Source organism: Equus asinus, chromosome X (genome assembly GCF_041296235.1).
Source record: "Equus asinus isolate D_3611 breed Donkey chromosome X, EquAss-T2T_v2, whole genome shotgun sequence".
NCBI classification, from domain to species: Eukaryota; Metazoa; Chordata; class Mammalia; order Perissodactyla; family Equidae; genus Equus; species Equus asinus.
The window spans coordinates 64,755,454-64,776,667 of NC_091820.1; the positions used below are offsets into that span (position 1 = coordinate 64,755,454).

General features: G+C 36.3%; 1 protein-coding gene across 2 annotated transcripts in view; it reads left to right on the forward strand.

Annotated features, from left to right (window-relative positions):
• The window catches only part of SH3BGRL (SH3 domain binding glutamate rich protein like), a 62,651-nt gene that overhangs the window by 25,013 nt on the left and 16,424 nt on the right, over positions 1–21,214 (forward strand). The window contains exon 1 of one of the 2 annotated variants that reach the window (XM_014852383.3): positions 17,028–17,184. The exons of the other annotated variant lie outside the window; for it this stretch is intronic. Within the exon in view, the coding sequence (XP_014707869.1) occupies positions 17,182–17,184 (3 nt within the window). The 5' untranslated portion in view covers positions 17,028–17,181. Of the gene's footprint in view, positions 1–17,027; positions 17,185–21,214 lie in introns of those variants that run through there. 2 annotated transcript variants of the gene reach the window in all.

A 21,214-nucleotide genomic window follows, 5' to 3' on the forward strand; every position in this document is an offset into this window, starting at 1 on the left:
TTTTGTTATTATTACAGGTATACCTAGATTACTTCATACTGTACCTAAAATCCTTTACTAGGTACAGCACTGTATACAAGTCATTTAATTCCCTCCAAAACTCAGTTAATGCAATTGGGGTAATAGGAGTCCATATACATCACAGAGTCATTGTGATGACTAAACAAGATGAAGCTCTCATTGTAGTGCTTGGCACACAGTAAGTATTCAATAGATAGTAGTGATGATGATAATGACGATAAAGAAGATGATGTCTCCTGCCCTCTGGAAAATAAATGTACACTTGCTGTCAGCCATTTTGAACAGCTAGACTTTTACTGCTTAATTGATCCTCTCCCAGAACTGTCCTTCTTATTACTTAATTCAGACTTTAGTTGTGCATACCCATCTCTCTCTCTTCTTAAGCCTTCTCTTTCTTTCTTGGGCTTGCTCTAGTTTTTGCATGCCAAAGGCAACTTTTTCTTTATGAAAGCACTCATGGCATGGATTAGTTTACTCTTTCAGAGATCCAGCTGAACATTTTAATGAACACTTCTCATATTGTGAAATAGTGACCAAGTCTTTCCTTCTTCTTTAGACAAACAGGGTCAAAACCTCAATATGTTTGTGAACCAGGATCTGCCCTGCATTTGTCTGACTCACTTCACTCACCTCACCATAATCGTGGCCCTGTTGAATCGTCTTCATTTAAAATTTTGATATTTTGTTCAGCATATATTTTTTGCATTAAGATTTTTATTAAAAAAATTTAGTATTATTTATCTTGATTACTGAGCTTTTCGGTGCCCCTTAAATTTTCACTCGAGGTCAGTGCCTCACTTCCATCACCCCAGTCCAGGCCTGCTTGAAACAACTGGAGAACATCGTACAACTATAGAACCACTTGTGCTAGTGGGATCTAGCTTTTCAAAGTGTACATATGGAAATCTACCATAATAGTAGTTGAAGTTTTACTATCTATTGATTAAGAAAATAACAAAGAGCTACCATGAATTTGATAACACTTTGAAATGAATTTGTATTTTAATTTACACAACATTATTTATACATGTTGGAAAACCGAGTTGTATGTTTTAGTGCAGGACTTACTCTTTCAGTCTCTAGCAAATGCTTTGTGTACTTAGTGCTTTGTAGGCCCTTTACAATAACTCTGTTTCTTCCTCCTCACTACCCCTCTCCACAGTGATGTCTGGACCACAGATCAGAAGCTACTGCTATAGGAATGCGGCTATGAGGAAAATCAGTGTGCCTAGAATATATTCTGGGGAAGGCAGGACTTTGACTTAAGTTTGAAGAATAAGTAGGAAAAAAGGAGGAAATGGGTGTGGAAAGACTTTCTATTATTGAGTGCTTTTGGAATGCCAGGTTCAAAGCCAGGCACTTTACATTCCTCCTCTCATTTAGTCCTTACATCTCTATGAAGTAGGTATATTATGCCCATTTTATATATAAGGAAACTGAGTCTCAAAGTATTTGAATAATTCAACTGAGGTCTTATAGCCAGTAAATTTGCACAGCCAGGATCTATACCCAGGATTTTACATTATCCTTATTCTTATAAGAAAGGCAGAAGTTAGCTAATGTTAATGCTGGTAAAATAAGTGTGAATTTGAATTGGTAAGGCTGGAGTACACGGAAATTCTAGCAGTTGTTTGCTTTTGTACTTCCTCATTTGGCAGGCCCATCTTAATTACCTCAATGTTTTTGAAGATCCTTTTGAGAAAGCTTGTGTTGTTTCTAGACCATGGTTCAACAGATTATTCTGTCTTTGGTTGACTTTACTATTAATATTTAACTCTACTGCCTAGGCTCTTTCCATGGTCCAGAATAATTTATTTTTCACAGGTCATCTGAAGCAAGTCACAAAAACATACGTGGTCCCTTGGTTAGCCCTTTCTAAATTCCTCGAATTACATGTAAAGAAGTAGGTTCCCACTTCAAGGAGGTTGCACTAAAGCAGAAATACCTTAACTTACTCACTTGCTAAAAATAACAAAGCAAACATTATAAAATCAGTTGTGCATTGTGCATGAGGAAATGATTTTCCTCACTTTCTTTTTAGTCATCTTTGATGAATTTTACAAAGTGGCATTTATGAATAGTTCAGTGCAACTTTTCCTCTTTAAAATTTTAATGATTCTTTTCTTCCAATGTTGTTCTGATTATTTTGCATCTAAATATAGCCAGTAGATGTGATTGTTGATTATGTTGTTTTATGATTTATGTTACAGCAAAATGTTCTCCATTGAATTTTTATCTTATAACATGGAAAAACTTTCTTCTGTTGTGACAGGATATATGATATTTAACATAGCAATAGATCTTACAGAAATTCCAAAGTTCTTAGATGAGACTCAACTGGAATTATTATTTTTTTTCCAACTCTGTCTCCTTCTAAAATCATTAAACCTCTCTGGATCTTGAGTCACATAAATACTTGATCATGACTTTATAAGCTTGGTAATAGAGGGTTACCAGACATATTCTAATATCATAATGGTTTATAATTCTGGACTCTAGACTATGTCCTTTTTCCCTGCCTTTAAAATTTTTGTGGCATTGTCTTTGACTCATGCTGGTAGTTGTTCCAGATATTTATGAGCTGATAAGTAGTTATGAAACATCTGGGTTTCCACAGGATGTAGAACTGAGCAATTAAGAGTACAGACTTTGGATTTAGGTTGCATGAGTTCAAATCCCATGTAGTGGTTTAAACCACCATTTATTGGTAGTTGTCTTGAGTAGATTACTTAAATTTTCCCTCTCAGAGACTCTGTTTCTTTATCTGTCAAATAAAGATAATGTCAACCTTACAGATTTCTTCTAAAGATTAAGAAAGAATGTGATCAAGAAAGAATGCGTCACACTGCCTAGCACATAGTGCACACTTGATAAAATATAAGGCTATCATTATGATGATGATGATGTTTAACTTTAGCAAAGAAAATGTGTTTATGAGTTTAATGGTTTAGGATCAAGTATGCTTGGCAGAGACCACTACCAAGCTATCTCAGAAAGGTAGTTGCCCTTATCTTTTGGGAAGTTTAAAGGAGTCTCTTATTGTAAGATCCCAGAGCTTGGAAGGATGGGGAAAAGAGGAAAGTGGTCAGGGAGTTTGGGGCTTGCTAGGTAGTTGGGTATCTCTGAAAGGCTGACATGGAAATAGGAAGAGGGAGAGAAATAGTGCCTTACGCAAGCAGTGAGAAGCAATAGTTCATTGTTTCTCACCTATGATTTACAGACTGCCCACCTGCACCTAGAGGGTGCTTTTTAATGCAGATTCCTGGGCCAAGGTTTAGACCTCCTGAATTATATTCCAAGTCACACTAAGGTTTGAAAATCCACTAGTATAGCAAAACCAGGTTGATCTGGGTTCAAATCCCTATTTTGCCACTTATTAACTGTATCCATGGCTTCTATCCTCAGGTGTCACTGCCAACTCTACTCTTAGCTTCTTCTCTCCCTTCTTTTCTCCTTGTTATTATATAACCACCAACTGCACAAACTCACTTAAGTAGTTGTGTAACCAGCCATCTCTTTCCCTGAGACCATTGGGGTGTTATCACTTGACTGCTCCTCACTGAATTTCTACAGTTTTCTAGCTGACAACTACTTTTTACTTGTTTGCTTCTCATTCTCAACCATTCGTCCTGACATGGCTGCCAGTCAACTCAATGTTAAGTCTTCTATAAACATTTCATTGTTTCTCACGGTGTGGTATGGGAACCACTTGCTTCAGAAATCTCACAGGATGCTTGCTCAGAATTTCATTCATGGATGCTGTAAACTTATTGAATTAGGATCTATGGGAATGTGACTCAAGAATCTGCATTTTGAATAATAGCTGCAGCATCAAAAAGCATTGAATAGATATATGTAACTAGGGCTATGGAGCTGAGGACCTGGGATGACCAAACCAGATCTTTCTAAAAGGGCTGAAAACTACATAATTTGGAGAATGAATATTGACTTTCTAGAAGAAGTGGCAATGTTTGGAATTAGTATTAGTCCAGGGGCTCAAATGAGATAGAATACATAGGATTCTAGGGGAAAGGGAAAGAAACTGACCTGAAGCCTAGTTTGTTTTGTGGTGTATGTGTGTATGTGTGTGTGTAAGAGAGACAGAGAAAATACAATAATAGTGCAAAGAAGTCCTGATATGACTTTGAAGTATAAGGGAACCCCAAGTAAGAATGCAGACACAGCTTGGAGGCTTGGGACTATGGGGATTAGAAAGAATCAAGTGAGGAGTATGGTAATGAGAGAAAAGTCAAGTGATTTCATTGAATTTAATTCTTATTTGTGGGGCCGCCCAGGAGCTGAGTGGTTATGTTCATGCACCCTGCTTCGGCGGCCCAGGGTTTTGCCAGTTGGGATCCTGGGCACAGACATAGCACCACTCATCAAGCCATTGCTGTGGCAGCATCCCACATAGAAGAACTAGAATGACTTACAACTAGGATATACAACTATGTGCTGGGGGGCTTTGGGGAGAAGAAGAAGAAGAAGAAAAAAAGAAGATTGGCAACAGATGTTATCTCAGGTGCCAATCTTTAAAAAAATAAATAAATTCTTATTTCTTTTACATTTCCAAAGTTCTTTCACATATATTCTCATATATTCACATTAATACTCGTAATAACCTGTGAGCATAAGTACTCATGTCCCTGTTTTGGACATTAGGAAACTGAGGCCCAGAAAATTTAAGTGACTTGCTTACCATCACATACTCATTAGGTAGAATTGACAAATTTTGAAGCAAGTTTTCTGACTCAAAGTCCAGTGTTATTGCCAATACACCAATACTGCCTCCTTCACCTATGGAAGTAATAATAACATCAGTAATAACAGCAACTAACATTAACTGAATGCGTACTATGTGCCAGACATTGTTTTAAGCACTTTATATGTATTAATTCATTTGGTCCCGTTTTTTTTTTTAAGATTTTTTTTATTTTTCCCTTTATCTCCCCAAAGCCCCCCAGTACATAGTTGTATATTCTTTGTTGTGGGTCCTTCTAGTTGTGGCATGTGGGACGCTGCCTCAGCATGGCTTGATGAGCAGTGCCATGTCCGCGCCCAGGATTCGAACCAAGGCAACACTGGGCCGCCTGCAGCAGAGCGCGCGAGCTTAACCACTCGGCCACGGGGCCAGCCCCCATTTGGTCCTGTTTTTATTGAGTCCTTTTTGTCTGCCAAAGATTGGTTTCCCATCCTGACTTCTAAAATCCTTGTATCTAACATGCCTTTTCTATTTTCTAACATGGCTTTTCTATGCAGATCCTCACAACTCTTTATGAAACACAAATCAAAAAAAAGTGGGAAAAGAAGCCAAGAAAAAGGAGTGGTGGAAGAATACTTGTAAATTATAGGACTGGACAAGTCATGTTTATTTGGGACTATGTTCATGTAGTCATCTCTGCCTATCAGTTGTAAGGTGGTAGTTAAATAGTGTGACACTACCTAATTTTAAAATATTGATCAAGAGTGCACATTTCCATGAAAACGTTAACTGAGCCTCATCTGTTATGAACCTTGGGATCTTATGCCCATATGCAGCATATAATTTCATGCTTGTTGCCGCAAGGTGTATTTTTCATCTTTGAATTGTTTACCTTCTCAAACTAGGCAGGCAGAGAGCAAAAAACAATTGTGTATGTGTGTGATACACACACACTCTCTCTCTATATATATGTACACACACTATATATATAGTCATCTTTGAACTTTAACCAATTCTAAATAGATCTTCTAGTGGCTTATGCATCAAAATTTGCTTAACAGCTTTAAGAAAGATTCTTTACTGTTCACAAACAGAAGACATCTTAGGACTTGGAGAGAGGAGGATAAAAACCTGAGAGGAGTCAGAGTTGCCAGCAAAGCGTTTTCACCTACTTCACCCGTTTGCCTGCCTCTTTTCTGGCTTAGTTCTTAGGCCCCCATATACTCTGCTTTTCTTGAATTACTTCTCTTATTTAGAATTGGACTGAAACAGGCTTTGAATGAAAGATGAAAATACTGCTACTAACTCATTTTACAGTGGTTACAGTGCCAATAGAATAAATCCAACTAGTATTCTCATGAGAGGAGAAGCATTCAAGTGATGCATTGTGGTTTAAATAAGCTCTTCTCTCTTGAAAGGATCTTTGCTTAAAAATATTTATTGAGTATCTACAATGTATAAGGCAATCCATTTGGTATTCTGGAGACACAAACATAAATCAGGTGTGAGATCTGCCTTTGAGGAGATTGTAATCTAGTAGGGATAACAAGACTTGTATGTAAATGTGTGTATATATTTTTTCAGAGTTTTTTTTCCACACAGGGGCTAGTAGGATTAGCAAGCTTGCTTTTATGTGATAAGAGCTCTATAAAGGCAGAAACACTTATATCAACTATATTAATTGTGGAAGTAGAAAGCAAAAGAGAAGCACAGTGCGCTAATTTCCCAATTGTTCCTTACTTAACTGTAAATAGCCATTATATGTTTATTTTAAACTAAAACCTCTTTATTTGTAAAGATAGCATTTACTGAATATACCATCTTGTTTTGCTGTGACAAGGTAGTTTTTTTTGTTCAGATAGTACCTTCTCCTATCATACCCATAGGTTGATTTCTCCCTAAAATAGAGGACTTCTAGCTCAATTTATTTAAAACTTAAGTTATTATCTTTACTCCTTGCCCTTTCTCTAACCATCCTTCCCTTCTTAGATATACCCCCCCACACATGGACAACACACATACATATAGAAGATCTACCTTCACAGTGTCCTGTTTTTGCCAGTGGTCCCGTGTCGTTGGCAGTATCATCTTTTCATTAAATGACATGAGTTATTTTAAAAGTCTAGTCCATTAATTAGCACATATTTAATTCCCTTGCACTTGTCCACTTTGTGTCTTGGAAGTCATCTTTCATATATACTGATACTTTGATAACTAATAACACTTATCAGTTAATCACTATCTGAAATTATTTTGTCTATTAATTTGTTTTCCTATTTATTGTCTGCTTCCCTTCATTAGATTATAAACTCTGTAAGGACAGGGACCTTCCTTGTCTGTCTTGTTTATCACTCTTTCTCTGACATCTGGAACAAGTGCCAGGAACCTAATAGACTCAGCTCGATAAATACTTGTTAAATGAATGATTGATTAAATAAATCCTAATCCTTAATCTTTCCCAACCAATCCATCAGCGAATCCTATCAATTTCTCTTTTAGTAATGTCTTTTAGATTCTCTGTTTCCTCTGTGCTTTTATAGCTTACACCTTCTAATTGACCCTTGTCCCTTTAGACCTAAACAGTAGTTTCTTACCTATAGTCTGTTTTCAACCCATCCTATGTACTACTTACTGCTCTACTGATTTTCCTTAAACTTTGTTTCCCTCGTCTCATTTCATTACCTGAGCACCTTCTCCAAATGCTTCTTGGTTCAAATGAAAGAAGTGGATGCGAAAACTTAAAGTCCTATGTGAAGGTTAAGTGTTTCTGTTGTTTATTGTATTACAAGATTTACCAGCAATTATTTCCACCCTACCTCTCCATTCTTAATTTCCTTTCTAAAACACCTATAAACCTTTCACTCTAGTCAGCCTGATAATCTGATGAAAGCTCTTGAGCTTTTTCCCAAAGACATGCAAATACACATTTTAGGGGACTCATAAATCCTAAGTTAAGAATCCCTTTCATAATGTGAAGCTCACCGTTAAACATTCCATTATATAAAGTCTCATATTACTAAGTTTCATATGCCTATGATCTTCCTTTCCTATGTAGTATTTTTATATTCTTTTGTAGTCCCCACAGCATTTAGTGCAATGTTGGGTGCAGAACACGCACTTTATAAGTGCTTGCTGACCTGTCATACACACCCTTATCCATTTGTGTGAAAAAGCTGAATTCTTATATTCAGCAAAAGGGTTGAAAGAAACCAGCAAGTAGCTATGCAATAGTTGTTAAGAAGAATATTTGTGAACTGAAATTTTAATTATAAAATTTAATGCTACAAAAGGATAGCTCAAGAGTAAGGGAACTGTTCTGATTGTGTTGGTAGTTACGTGACTCTGTGCATTTGTCAAAACTTATAGAAATGTACACCAAAAGAGTGAATTTCACGGTGTATAATTAAAAATAAATTTAAAATATTTTTAATATAGTGGAGGTTTTAACTTTTTTTTAACTCAATCTTCTGAGTGGCATTCAGGCCTCCATATTTTAGAATTACAGATTTGTGATTATTTCCCTTCTTAATCTAAGGCATAATACCTTCTATAACTCGTTTAGTGTTGTACTTCCTCCTCCTCCTCTCTTTCTTTCTCCTCCTTCTTTAAGATAAATTATTTAGTATGGTTGGTGAATGTATGCATGCATTGGTATGCAGTAGCCTAATTTATATAAAGTCTACCAACTTCAAATACTTTTTTCTCCTTTAAAGAACAAATTTTTAGGGCCAAATTGTAGCTCTTCATAAGGAGAACCATATGTACGTTAAAAATGCATAATTTAGACCTTAGTATAAGCTTTTATTTCCTCACTAAATGGTGTTCACAAACAAGCATGAGGCATGCTTTTTTCCAATTGTATTCTGATAAATTTATTGGAATTAGGCATGTGTTGAATGTATCGAAATGTGTCCCTTCCCTATGCTTGATGGAGGAGCTTGATAGTTCATTCTGTCTTGCTGCCCCATTGAATAAACAGAAACCATGCACATTTTCTTTTCAGACCAGACCATTCTATGGAAACAAATTCTCAGCCATGAGGGAGGATTTGGTGAGGTCCCTACTCTGTGCTAAGCTAGAACAAAAAATTACTCCAATATACCAGACATCTTGATAGAAAAGGGCAGAATAATTGCAGCTGCCTTTTCAGTGGAAAATTTTAACATTACAAATAAATTCCATCTGTGTCTGCACATGTAGTAGTTACAAGAAATATTCCAGCCTTAACTTTTGTTTAAACTGGCCATATAGCGGTGGGATAAGAAAGACCAGAATTTCCAGATCTTCACTAATCATACCTTCATGTAGATGAAGCCCACAGATCATACTGACCAGAAGTTGTGATGAGAATTGTTCTCTGAGCTGTTCAGCAGCTGTGTGTTTATTTAGGAAATGAATGTGTTCAGCACAGCCTCAAGGAGAATATATTCGATAACATGCCATCTGGTAGAGAGTAGGAAAAAAAATACAGTTTTAAGTTATACCATAGATGCTAATCTAAATATCTGGTATTTAAAAAAAAAAAGCCTACTGGTTTTAAATGAATACTGTATAATTAAAGAAATTTCCTAAGACTTTCTCAAAGCAAAGAACAGCTAGCTCTCGCCTAAGTATTATAAGCTAAGTTGGGCAACCTAATAAACTGTATGATTATTGCTTGCTTTTTAATGGATACTATGAAATAGCATTTTGAATCCATTTTTAATTTCAGTTCTAGACTTGAAAAGAAATGAATGCTAGGAAAATGTATTAGGTAAAACCATGTATTAAAATGTAAATAACTGCTTAAAGTATGTTTCTTTTGTCTTAAAGTAATTTTATATTTTAATTCTATAGTTTTCCTTTGATTAGTTTAAAGCCATTGATGTTTCCATTGGCTTGACTAGTTGGCTTCCCCCTTTTAAATCCTTAGAATGAAAAATTTCCTAGTTATTTAAAAAATTACTAGTATTATTTCCTTATTTATAGCTTACTTAATTACTTAACTTCCATTTGTATAATGTGGTGAAGATCATGAACTCAAGCAGCTGGAGTCAAGCTGCTTACTTTGAATCTCTGTTCTACGATTTTCTAGCTGTGTCTTCTTGGGCAAGGTTAACTGTTGTAAGAACTGTTTTCTCATCTATTAAAGTGAAATAATGCGTGTAAAGTGCTTGGTGTAATATTTAGCACATAACATAAGTATTTAAAAATGTATAACTATCACAAGTATTCTTCTAAAGTGTGACAAATTGAATTTAGTATCCTACTAAATTTTAAACATTTTTAAAACAGTGTTTTCTCCCTTTATGCTCCCAGAAGAGCTAGGCTGTGGAACAAGAACTAATCTACAGGATTTGAGGACGGGCGCGGGGGAAGATTTCATTGCCAGGATATTTTATATAAACATGAACTGAAGAAAAAGATGTTAATTTTTTAAAAGGTTTTTTTTTAAATTAAGTAGAGTATAGCAGCAAATCTCTTTAAACTATTTTTCAACAGTTCTACTTGTCTTTACACCAAGAAAAATGGAATTCCACACATTCTGGAAGGCTGGGATTATTTAGTGATTTTTCCCTGTTCCCCTGCAAAACTAGTCACTGAAGTGTTTGTGTGTCTCAGACCTAATGTTAAAAAGTTGCAGGATTCTATGAAGAAGAATCATTAAGAAATACTGGGGCCAGCCCAGTGGCACAGTGGTTAAGTTCACCCACTCCACTTTGGCAGCCTGGGGTTGCCAGTTCAGATCCTGGGCATGGACTTATGCACAGCTTATCAAGCGATGCTGTGACAGGTGTTCCACATATAAAGTAGAGGAAGGTGGGCACAGATGTTAGCTCAGGGACAATTTTCCTCAGCAAAAAGAGGAGGATTGGCAGAGGATGTTAGCTCAGTGCTAATCTTCCTCAAAAGAAAAAAAAAGAAATATTTATCATGTAGAGCTTTTAAAAGATTCATAAATGTATAAAGAAACTGCATATCTACCAATCAAGAAACAGACTTTATGAAATATTATTGCTTTGATAGATTGCACAGAGTTAATCAGTAACATTCAAATTTTAAAAAGGCCATGTTAGGCATGGATTCAGCACCTGTTTGCTGTTAATTATACCTATGATTATTTGCTATAGTCTGAGTGAATCTGATGCTCAGGGCAATCAGATATATTTCAATAAATTATCTACTGTCAGATCACTAGGTGATGCCTTAAAACAATTCATTCCCCTTGAGCATATGAATCTTAACAAAGAGACTATATTTTATTGGCTCACCATGGAAACTGGCTTATAATTGAGCCTCAGCTTTCAGTATATGAACTTTCCTTGGATCCTACACAGGTATTGGCCACATTTGCAATAAGCAGTGCAACACTTTTAAAAATCATAAGGTAAAATGAGTATTTTAATTTCTGCAATTTTATTCGATATGACATGCTTACTTCTAATATTGATTAAAGTCAAAACAAAATTAAAAAGCAATTTTGCTTACATAACATTTTGGTAGTAACACCAGACATTAAAGTCCTTTCATATACTTTACTTTCAATAAGGATTCTGTAGTGATAACTGCCAGGTTTATTTTTTAAATTTAACTAGTATTAGATTTATTTTTAACAAATCATTTCCTGAATCAGGATCATAATCCTTAAGGCAAAAGCATATTTATAGAGAGAATAAATGCTTTGCAGCCTGTCTAGACTTTAAAATGAGGTCATGATTGACTTTTTGTCTTTTGGCACACATATGGATATTTAGTTTTAGAGTGAAAGAAGTTAAAGATGTAAGGTTGATCACAACAATTGATTTTACAAATAAGCAACCCACCTTATAAGGGACTGCTGAATGAATGTGTTATCTCTGGAGCTAGAACAGTTCAGTCTGGCTTGATGGATTCTTGAAGAATCTATGATTTCTGTTTTCAGTTGAATTGCTGTGTAAGTTAACTCCCACAAATTTTTGTTCTACCAGGTGGTGAAGTTACAGGCTTTCATCGCCTAAAACTACAATTGATTTTCAGATTTGCTTCCCCTTCAGACACCTGTAAGACAAGAACTGAGAACTCTATAAGAGCCAAATAAGTTGTAAATGGTCGATATTGGCAGACAATTCTCTGTTGGTCTCTTGCGTTTGTGCATGCCTTGTGAGCAGAGGCACTGACTACCTTTGTTTTGTGTTATTTTTTCAAAGATACAGCCAACCTTAAAAGAGGAGATAGTGTCTCTCTCTGAAGGAAAGGGAAGATTTGCTTATTGCTTAGTATAAAAGATCCAAGTTCCCTAACCTGGCCTCCTCTGTCACCCTATAGGAATTGAGGATCAGGCAACAGGTACAAGAAAATGTTGATACTCTGGCTACTGCTGTTCCTGTGACCCAGAAGTCTCATGTTTTCTGCCACCATCCTTAGAACTGTGGCAGGTTTACTTGTTAGCTTGCAAGTAGGGTAGAAATATCAGATCTTTCACCATTCTTGAGAGTAGTTCTTATTGCTGGACATGTTGTTCTTGACGGTCGTAGTCCAAATTAGCATTGGTGGTAATTAAATTACACAGAAACTCACTGATGAGCCCACAGAACTACATGATCCAGGCCTCTTTTGTTTTAGCAACCTTAGTTTACTAGTTGGTTAACTTCTTGGACCATTTGATCCTGGTTTTATTTAACTAATTAGCTAATACATGGCAGTTCTCATCTGGACAGTTTGGAACATGCTTTATTGGCTTGAGTCTGGGAGTACATTCATATTGTTCTCTGGAATGTTCATCTGGGGCCCACTGCTCAGCTAAGGCTTCAAACTAGTTCTTTTTCCTCTGGCAGGTGAATTTGTTTTGGCCAGGATACAGAATTCTCTAAGTTGCCATGCTCCCTTGAAAGAGTTTAATTTCCTTTGCAATGAAATATTATCACCTCACCAACTATAGAGGAAAAATATCAGTTCCACAGCTAAGGTAGTCTGAAAAAGTAGTATTTGTTTTTTTGTTTTTATTTTTATTTTCTGAAGTCATGGGCAGCCCTTTAGGTATAAAGATTATGCTTATGGACCTGCCATCAGCTGGATGTGATTAGCAGTTATTTTCCCAGAAGTGTCTAGAGAGAGTGACTAGGGACATGCAGTTTTTTTTGTGTGTGAAGGTAACTGGACCAAGAATTATCTACCGTCTAAGCCTATACAAGATTGAAGAAGCATTCATGTAAACAACTTTTAGTAATATACATTTCCTTGTGGAGATTCTTGCAAATCCTTAAAAAAGCAAAAAATTGCAATCATCACATGTGTAAGACCACTTAAAATCTTTTACCTTGAATAGGCTGTACTAAGGATTAGCTTTAAATTGGGTGACTGTGTTTGTTTTCAGTGTTTAAAAAAAAATAAAGCCATGCCTATTTGTCTCATTATATGACATTAATAAAGCATGCTATTTAGTTAGACAAAGTTTCATTGTGTGGAAAGATGACCCATGATCTAAAAATCTGACAGAATTATTTGTGAAAATTACCTAGTTAGATAATGTGTACAAAGATTTGATATCTCCTGTTATTATGCATTTGCTAGAATAGTAATTTTAAAGAGTAAACAAATTGAATTTAAGTGAGTTGAATTGGGGCATTTTGTGCCATTTCTATGAATTTGATCAAAAAGTAAAAGAATAATGTTTCTTTCCTGCATTTGATGGTTTGCCTCATGGTGGGTGTTAGGTTGTGATTCTCTCCCTGCTTGAGTGATGCCGTTAGCAATAGGTCAAACCTCCCTGAATCATTCTTTATGTTTTGTTCCCCTTCTTTCTTTTGCCACCATACCACTCTTGAATTTGAAAAACCATTGCCTTAAAATATTTTTGTTGTACTGAGAGAGAATTTCGTCCTAGCAAAGAGATATTTTATTGGGATGAAAATGCAGTAGGACATTTGCAAAATAGCTTCTTTTCCCTTTGAAAAATAAAAGGAAGTGGAGAAGTAATTTTCTTTCAACCTAGAGTCATTAGGAACTACACTTCTGAGAATGTGGATGTGTCTTTGTATGTGTGAGCATTATTGATCTTCCTCATAGAATGATTTGGGGAACTTTCAGAGATTAAGTCAGTGACTTATTTAATCATTGTTTCACGCCACTTTTGGGTTCCCCTTTTTCACAGAAACAAACGTTGGTGGATTTTTTTCAGTGAAAACTAGCTGGTTGTTGTGAGTATAGTGATTGTGGTTCAAATTGACTTAACTTTGGAATTGTTTCTACTGCTTCTGATTTATGTATCAGTTGGTGTTGGTAATTCTTTTGCATTTGGAGCAGTTTAGTAGATAAAGTAGCCAATCTAGGAAAAAGAGCAATTTTACAATATGGCAGGAAATTGACTCTAGGGCTTAAGAAATATATTGCTTAACAATATTTAACTGCCAGTCAACTTTCTATTGGACTCTCTTACATCAAAAGCACCTTTTTATGGGCTGTTATCAGAATAAAATTTCTTACTTTGCTCGACACTTTTTCTGAGCACACTTCTGGAATTTTGCTGCAATGCAATAAATAATTGCATCTTTCTAAGGTTTCTCAGAGAGAAATTTACAGTCTCTGACTGGTCCGTCAAACATTTGCTGGGTGTGTTAAACAGCCTATCTTGTTTCCCAGAGCCCCATGAAGTGAGTGAAGAAAGTCACTAGACTTTATGAATGCTCAGGCATCAGCCCAGCATTTAACAAACCACTTGCCTTACATTGACTACCTAGCGACTACACTGCTTTTTAAAGATCTCTTTATCATCCTCATGTATAGCTTCTGTTGATACTGATAGCAGCTTTTCAAAAGGTTACATTGAATTGTGCAATTTTGATACAATTTTCTTATGTTTGATTACAGAGTCTGGCTAATCTGCATACCCTCACTATCATACGCTCCAGAAAAACTGCCCTGTATTGTAATTGATGCACTATGGTGTAATTCATTGTTTTTAATACCTTGAGTGCAAAAGTTCCCTCTCAATTATGTATAAATACAGTTCCTTCTGTATATTTAAAATAGTAGCTACTATTCCTTATTTTCGTTTTTTGTTCATTTGTTAGCTATTTATAGAACACCTGCTATGGGTCAGATATGATAATAAGCACTGGATAAAATGATGAACAAGATAGACAAGGGTCCAGCTATGAGAGATCTTATACTTTACAGTCTAGCTTACTTTGTGGCAGGCAGTGTGAAAGGCACATTGCTTCTGTTAGCTATAATTTTCTGTGCAACAATTCTTGGAGGTGAATGTTATTACTCTCAAGTAATAAATGAGGAATATGAAGCTCAGAGAGGTTAATCAACCTGGTTAGCCACACAGATAGTAAGTGGAGGATCTGAGATTCAAGTTCGAGTCATTTAGGTTCTGTATTAGTTTTCTATGCTGTCTTAATAAATTACTATAAATTTAGTGGCTTAAAACAATACACATTTATTATATCACAGTGTCTGTGGGGCAGGAGTCCTGGCATAGCTTAGCTGAGTCCTCTACAAGGCTGTAATCAAGGTGTCAGTCAGGACTGGCTCCACTGTGGAAGAATCCATTTCAAGCTCATGTGGTTGTTGATAGAATTCATTTACCAACTCATGTAGTACTTATGGCAGCTTGCTTCTTCATAGCCAACAAAGGAGAGAGAGAAACTCAAGCATGAGTCAGCTAGAATGATAAAGGCTTAGACAACATAAAATCATCACTACAGTGACATTCCATCATCTTTTTAATATTCTGTTGATTGGAAGCAAGTAACAGGTCCTGTCCACACTCCAGGGGTGGGGATTATACAAGGCATAGGGGGCCACATGAGAGTGTGTGTCAGCCACAGTTTCCATAGTCTATGATCTTTCCACTATACTGTGCTGCGTCTACTAAGAGCTCAATATATGTGAATTGACTGAAATATTTTTAAAAATTATGTAAGGCCATATAACACAACTGGAAAAATTTAGCAGGGTTGATTCCCATAATCTCGTGATCCCAAGACAACTTAGTTTCCCAAGCAAGGTGCTAAGTACTGACTCCTGCTATCTATCTCTAAGCAGTCGTAATAATTGTGTTTGAATTTCTGTCTAGTCTTGTGTGCTCATAGCAGTCTTTTGAATGATCACACCACTGTTACCTAACCAAGTCCGAATGGTTGGATATGCAGGCAATTTTCAATCCCCCACCACTAAAAAACGAATAAATTAATGATAACAACAATAAAAAAAAACACACCAAAATATTGCATAATCTCTTCAAGGAACATGATTTATACTCTCTTTTGTATTATTTACTTAAACTGGGAATCCAGAAGTGAATATTTCCTTGGCTCTTGATGCACACTCTCAGAATGCTTCTGATTTTATTTGACTTTGACTGAATTAATAGCTTTCAAAATTACCAAGGCATGGGGCTGGCCCCATGCATAGTGGTTAAGTTCAGCTTGCTCCACTTCAGCAGCCCAAGTTTGCTGATTCAGATCCTGGGCGTGGACCTACACCACTCCTAAGTCATGCCATGGCAGCGACTCACATATAAAGTGGAGGAAGACTGGCACAGATGTTAGCTCAGGGTTAATCTTCCTCAAACAAAACAAAAGAGGAAGTTTGGTAACAGTTGTTAGCTCAGGGCTAATCTTCCTTAGCAAAAAATAAAAATAAAAATAAATTAAAAAAACAAGGCATGTGATAATGCTAATTGGAACTCTGATCACTGGAAAGAAAGAAAGACAGTATTTTACCTGTTCGTAATCATGGGGTTTTGGTAGTGAGAAGTAAGGGAAATTATCTTCTCTTTATGGCCATGAACCAGATCCCAGGGTGTTGTTCTATTCTAGAGTTCAAGTGAGGACAAGGATGCCCTCAGGACTTATCCTTAGTAACAAATGGTGTCACTTACATGGATATTTTTCTTGGTAATAGTGTAGGATAGTACCTTCCTTACCTTGGGGCAGAAGCTATTCACATGAGGCACTTGAGAAATATGTATTTCCTTCTGTACAGGGGCACCTTTGACTAATTTATTTATTCCAATCCACCACTCTGTTGTTCAATGTGTCCACTTTAGCAGCACATTTCACAGTGACCTTTCCTGCAGTAGAAAAGGAAAAGAAGAAAAAGGCAGAGCTAATGTAATACACAGTAGATTGGCTCATATTTGTCATCCAGTTAACACTAATAAGAACCAATTAATTGCTTATTACTTTTCTTGTGATTCAAGAACTGATAGCTTGGAGTTGTTGGTTACAGCCTTTTTTGAAAAAAAAAATCTGTTGTGAGCTGGAGAATTTAGCTACCATATTTGGTTCTCATATGCCTGCCCTGTGATCTTACGTCAGCCTGTTGGAGGATTTGTGTGTTTTTGCTTATCCTTATATGGGAAGGCTGCCTGGAGAATCTGTCTAACCGGAATTAGAAGCCCTGTAGCATTTTGCAGGAAGTGTGGCTTTAGGAGAAACCCGTGGTTTGTGTAATTAAGTTTCCTTACTGCCAGAATTTGATTCGTAGAGATGGTGAGTTGGAGAACATCTTTGCTGATTCTAAAATCACCAGCATTTTATACCTCTTAATTTTATACCTCTTCATATACCAATCAAATTTCCTTCATTCTATTATGAAAGATTTCTCCTAAAGAGGATTGAAATCTGTATAGAAACTCACTGTACTGAGTTGATAATGATAGTGATTAGGGCAGGGACCTGGAGGCTGGAATGAAATGGTTTGTTTACTTTTAAATTCTTGATGCAAACTTTAGTCTGAAATGTTTTGGAACATAAAATCCATATATGTTAGACTAGCACTTGTCACAAGTTTTCAGCTTTGATATTTGATTATAACAGTATGATTTGTCTCAAGGAAGGCGTTTGCTTTAATGGCACTCCCAAAGCTGCCAGAACAGCATAAAGCACCTGTTACCCTGTTTTCCCCTTAGCACTCATTTCTTGGAAACACCTATGTCAAGTCACTGACGCTTTTGTGGAAGCACTTTAGAATGTTCTTAACCTCACGCTTTAATTGTCCAAATACATGACGGTTTTAAATGGAGATGCACCTCTTTTTTTTTTGCAAAGGCAATAGAGTTTGTATGAATCATTGCTTCTTCACTATAACTTTTTCTTACCAGGTGTTAAAGTTCCAGGAGGCTTTTATTGCTTGTGACATGTTTTTCTGTTTCGTTATCACAGAACTTCAACGTGGGAAAGGGTAGAAGGGCTCTCATCTAGGAAAATTTGCCCTCGTATAAACCCTTAACATAATCAACAGGTTTTCTTGCTCTTACTTTAGGGAAAGCTTTGAAATTAAGAATTATATGAAAGAATTATGAGCCATATCTGCACTCAACGAGCCGTCATTAAGTTGACAGACAGCCTAATTAGCATGAGATAACAAGCTGGTGGCGCATTATTTGTTATTCATTATACTTATTGTTTAAGTGGTGCTTTTTACACTGACAGGTCTTGAGCAAGTGTGTGCTTTGGAGAAAGTTTCTAATCTATTTGAGTATTAGTTTCTTCATCTGTAAATCTGGAATGAAAATAATAGCAGTTGCTGTGTAAGATTATTGTGAGAATTAAATAAGATAAACATGTAAAGGGCTTAGTATAGTTCCTGGCCCATAGGAAGCACATAATAAATAATAATTATTATATTATACTTTAGAGTGAGATTACATTTGGTGCAATGCGGAGAGGGACCTGATACATATAAAATTCTACAGCTCATTGTTAGCACACCTTAAAGTGGGGTCTGTGTCCCTTTGTTTCCCGTCTTAGCCCAGCCCTAATCCACTCACTTTCCAGTAGCAGAAAGAGGCCAGACTTTAATTAAGAGCGGGTTACATTCCATCACTTATTTCATCTTTTAGTATGGAATTTATAATTCTATAATTATAATTTATAAATTTCTTGAGACCATAAAAATATCTCTATTTTATTTTTACTTTTATCAGAGTAAAAATGTTGGCCTTGAAGCCCAGCATGTACTTAGAAACTGCATTCTTGATTGAATGTTAGCCCCTAATATTACTTAGGCAGAGGTCCAACAGTAATTCTTTCATCGCAGTAGAGGATCCTAGGGTTGGAATTGGGTATTCCAGTCACTTTTTGTTTATAATGATGTAGAGTTTGATTAAATTGTGTACAGACACATTTGGATGATAATGGAAGCAAAATCATAATCTGGTAAGTAGAATTTACAATTAAATTAAATAGTAAGAACACATGAAAAGTGGTATCACAATTTGTAATAGGTTGTTGATGTTATATAAAAATCTCTTAAGAAAAAATCCATAAAAAATATCATGAAGCTGGACAGAGAAATGTAGTGGAACAAACTTAAGCTTTGGAGTTAGGGACATCCAAGTTTGAATGCCGGCCCTGTCATCCACTACTTTGTGACTTGGGGTAAATTTACTTAACTTCTTTGAGCCTTAGTATTCTAATCTGTAAAACAGAGGTAATAGTATCCACCTTACAGGGCTATTATGAATATTAAATTAAATAACATATGTAAAACGCCTACTTTAGCTGCTATCACTTAATTGGTTTTCTATAAATGTTAATTGTAATTGGTATGAATAATAAGAAGACAATATCTGTCTCCCAGTCTTGTCTGAACACTGCCACAACTTGAAATTCCTATGAATTTGGGAATAATACTGAGCACCTTCTGATACCGCAAAGTGTCTCTGTCTGTTGGATGAACCCATAGCTCCTGTAAGCCCAGAAACTTTAAATCTTGTGAAACCTTTGAGCTTCAATCCTTCTCTGCTTTGCTTAGAGCAGCTGCTATCTCCCTACCATGGAATGTGCTAGCAGTGAGGTGCTCTGTTTGGCTCTGGAGATTTCTGAGGCTGTACCTTCTAATCAACTTTGTTCTAGGATTTCCAAGGAGTATTTTGGAGAATAAAGACTTACTTTGCTAGTTGGGGACGGCAAGAATCTGTGTGCAAACACTAATCATCAACAGTATCTTTCTGCACTCAAATCCTAGGTAAATGGAATGTATATAGGCATATTGTATGTTCTGCACTCATCAGTACTTGAAGGGTGGCAGAAATATCGGATATTGAAAAAGGTGGCTAAAACATAAATAAAACACACTAATAGATGGAGTTTTCTCCAATTCATTTTGGGGCACCCATCAGTATAATTTGATGGATGAGATATTTAATTCAGGAAATTTCTTTTGAAGGCATATTTACAGATAATAGTTAATCTATGAGAAATTCAGCCCAGTCAGCCTCAAAGACTATGAGTTACAAAGACTTTGACTAAGACTGATATATATTACTTTTGAATAAGCTCTTAGAGGTTACTGATTATAGCCATCTTACTTTTCTCAAACTTCCTTAAGTTTTTTCAAACTTTTCTGGAACGTATTGTAGATTCCCAGCGTGCCTTAAGAATTTTAAAAAGAGCACTTAGCTTGCTTTATAGCACTGGACTTATTTTTTTTCCAGCTTTATTCAAGTTTAATTGACTTATTGACTTGCTTCCAAAACATAGAGTGTGGAAATCTAATCATCAGAAAAACATCAGGGGCTGGCCCATGGCCGAGTGGTGAAGTTCTCACACTCCACTTTGGGGGCCCAGGGTTCAGATCCTGGGTGCGGACCTAACACTGCTCATCAAGCCATGCTGAGGTGGTGTCTCACATAGCAGAACTAGAGGGACCTACAACTAGAGTATACAACTAAGTACTGAGGGGCTTAGGGGAGAAGAAGAAGAAGAAGAAGAAGAAGAAAGATTGGCAAGAGATGTTAGCTCAAGCCCAATCTTTAAAAAAAAAAAAAAATGAAAAACTTCAGACAAGCCTGAATTGAGGGACATTCTACAAAATACCTGGACAGTACTCCTCCAAATTTTCATTATCATGGGAAACAAGAAAAGTCTGAGAAATTGTTACAGATGAGAGGAGACTAAGGAGACATAACTAAATGTAATGCAGTATCCTGGAAGGGATCTCGAGACAAAAAAAGGACATTAGTGGAAAAACCCGTGAAATCTAAGTAGTCTGGAGTTTGGTTAATAGTACTGCCCCAATGTTGATTTCTTAGTTGTGACAAATGAACCACTGTGAGGTAAGATGTTAACAATAGGGGAATCAGAGTGAGAGCTATATGGGAACTCTCTGTATGATATCTGCAATTTTTTTGTAAATCTAAAATTATTCCAAAATTAAAGTTTATTAAAGTAAAATATTTTAAAAAAGCATTTTGGTGGTGTTGAATTTAAAACGAAATTGTGATATCAATCAGTATGGAGTATCTACTTTGTGTCTAGCCTAGAGGTGAGCACTCTGTGGGGAAACATAAGCAAAAAGCATGGCCTCTCCCTTCAGTTGGCTGGTCAACTAATCGAGAGATGAGACTTTGACATGTAGAAAGATTAGCAAACATTGGTACTATTTGATTAACCTCCAGACTGCGTGACGCAGACAGTAGGAGGCCAGAGGCAGAGGACTGGAGTGACCATCAAGGGCTTCACAGAGGGAGTGAACCTGCATGAATAGATTAGAATTGCATCAGTGGAGAGAGGGAGG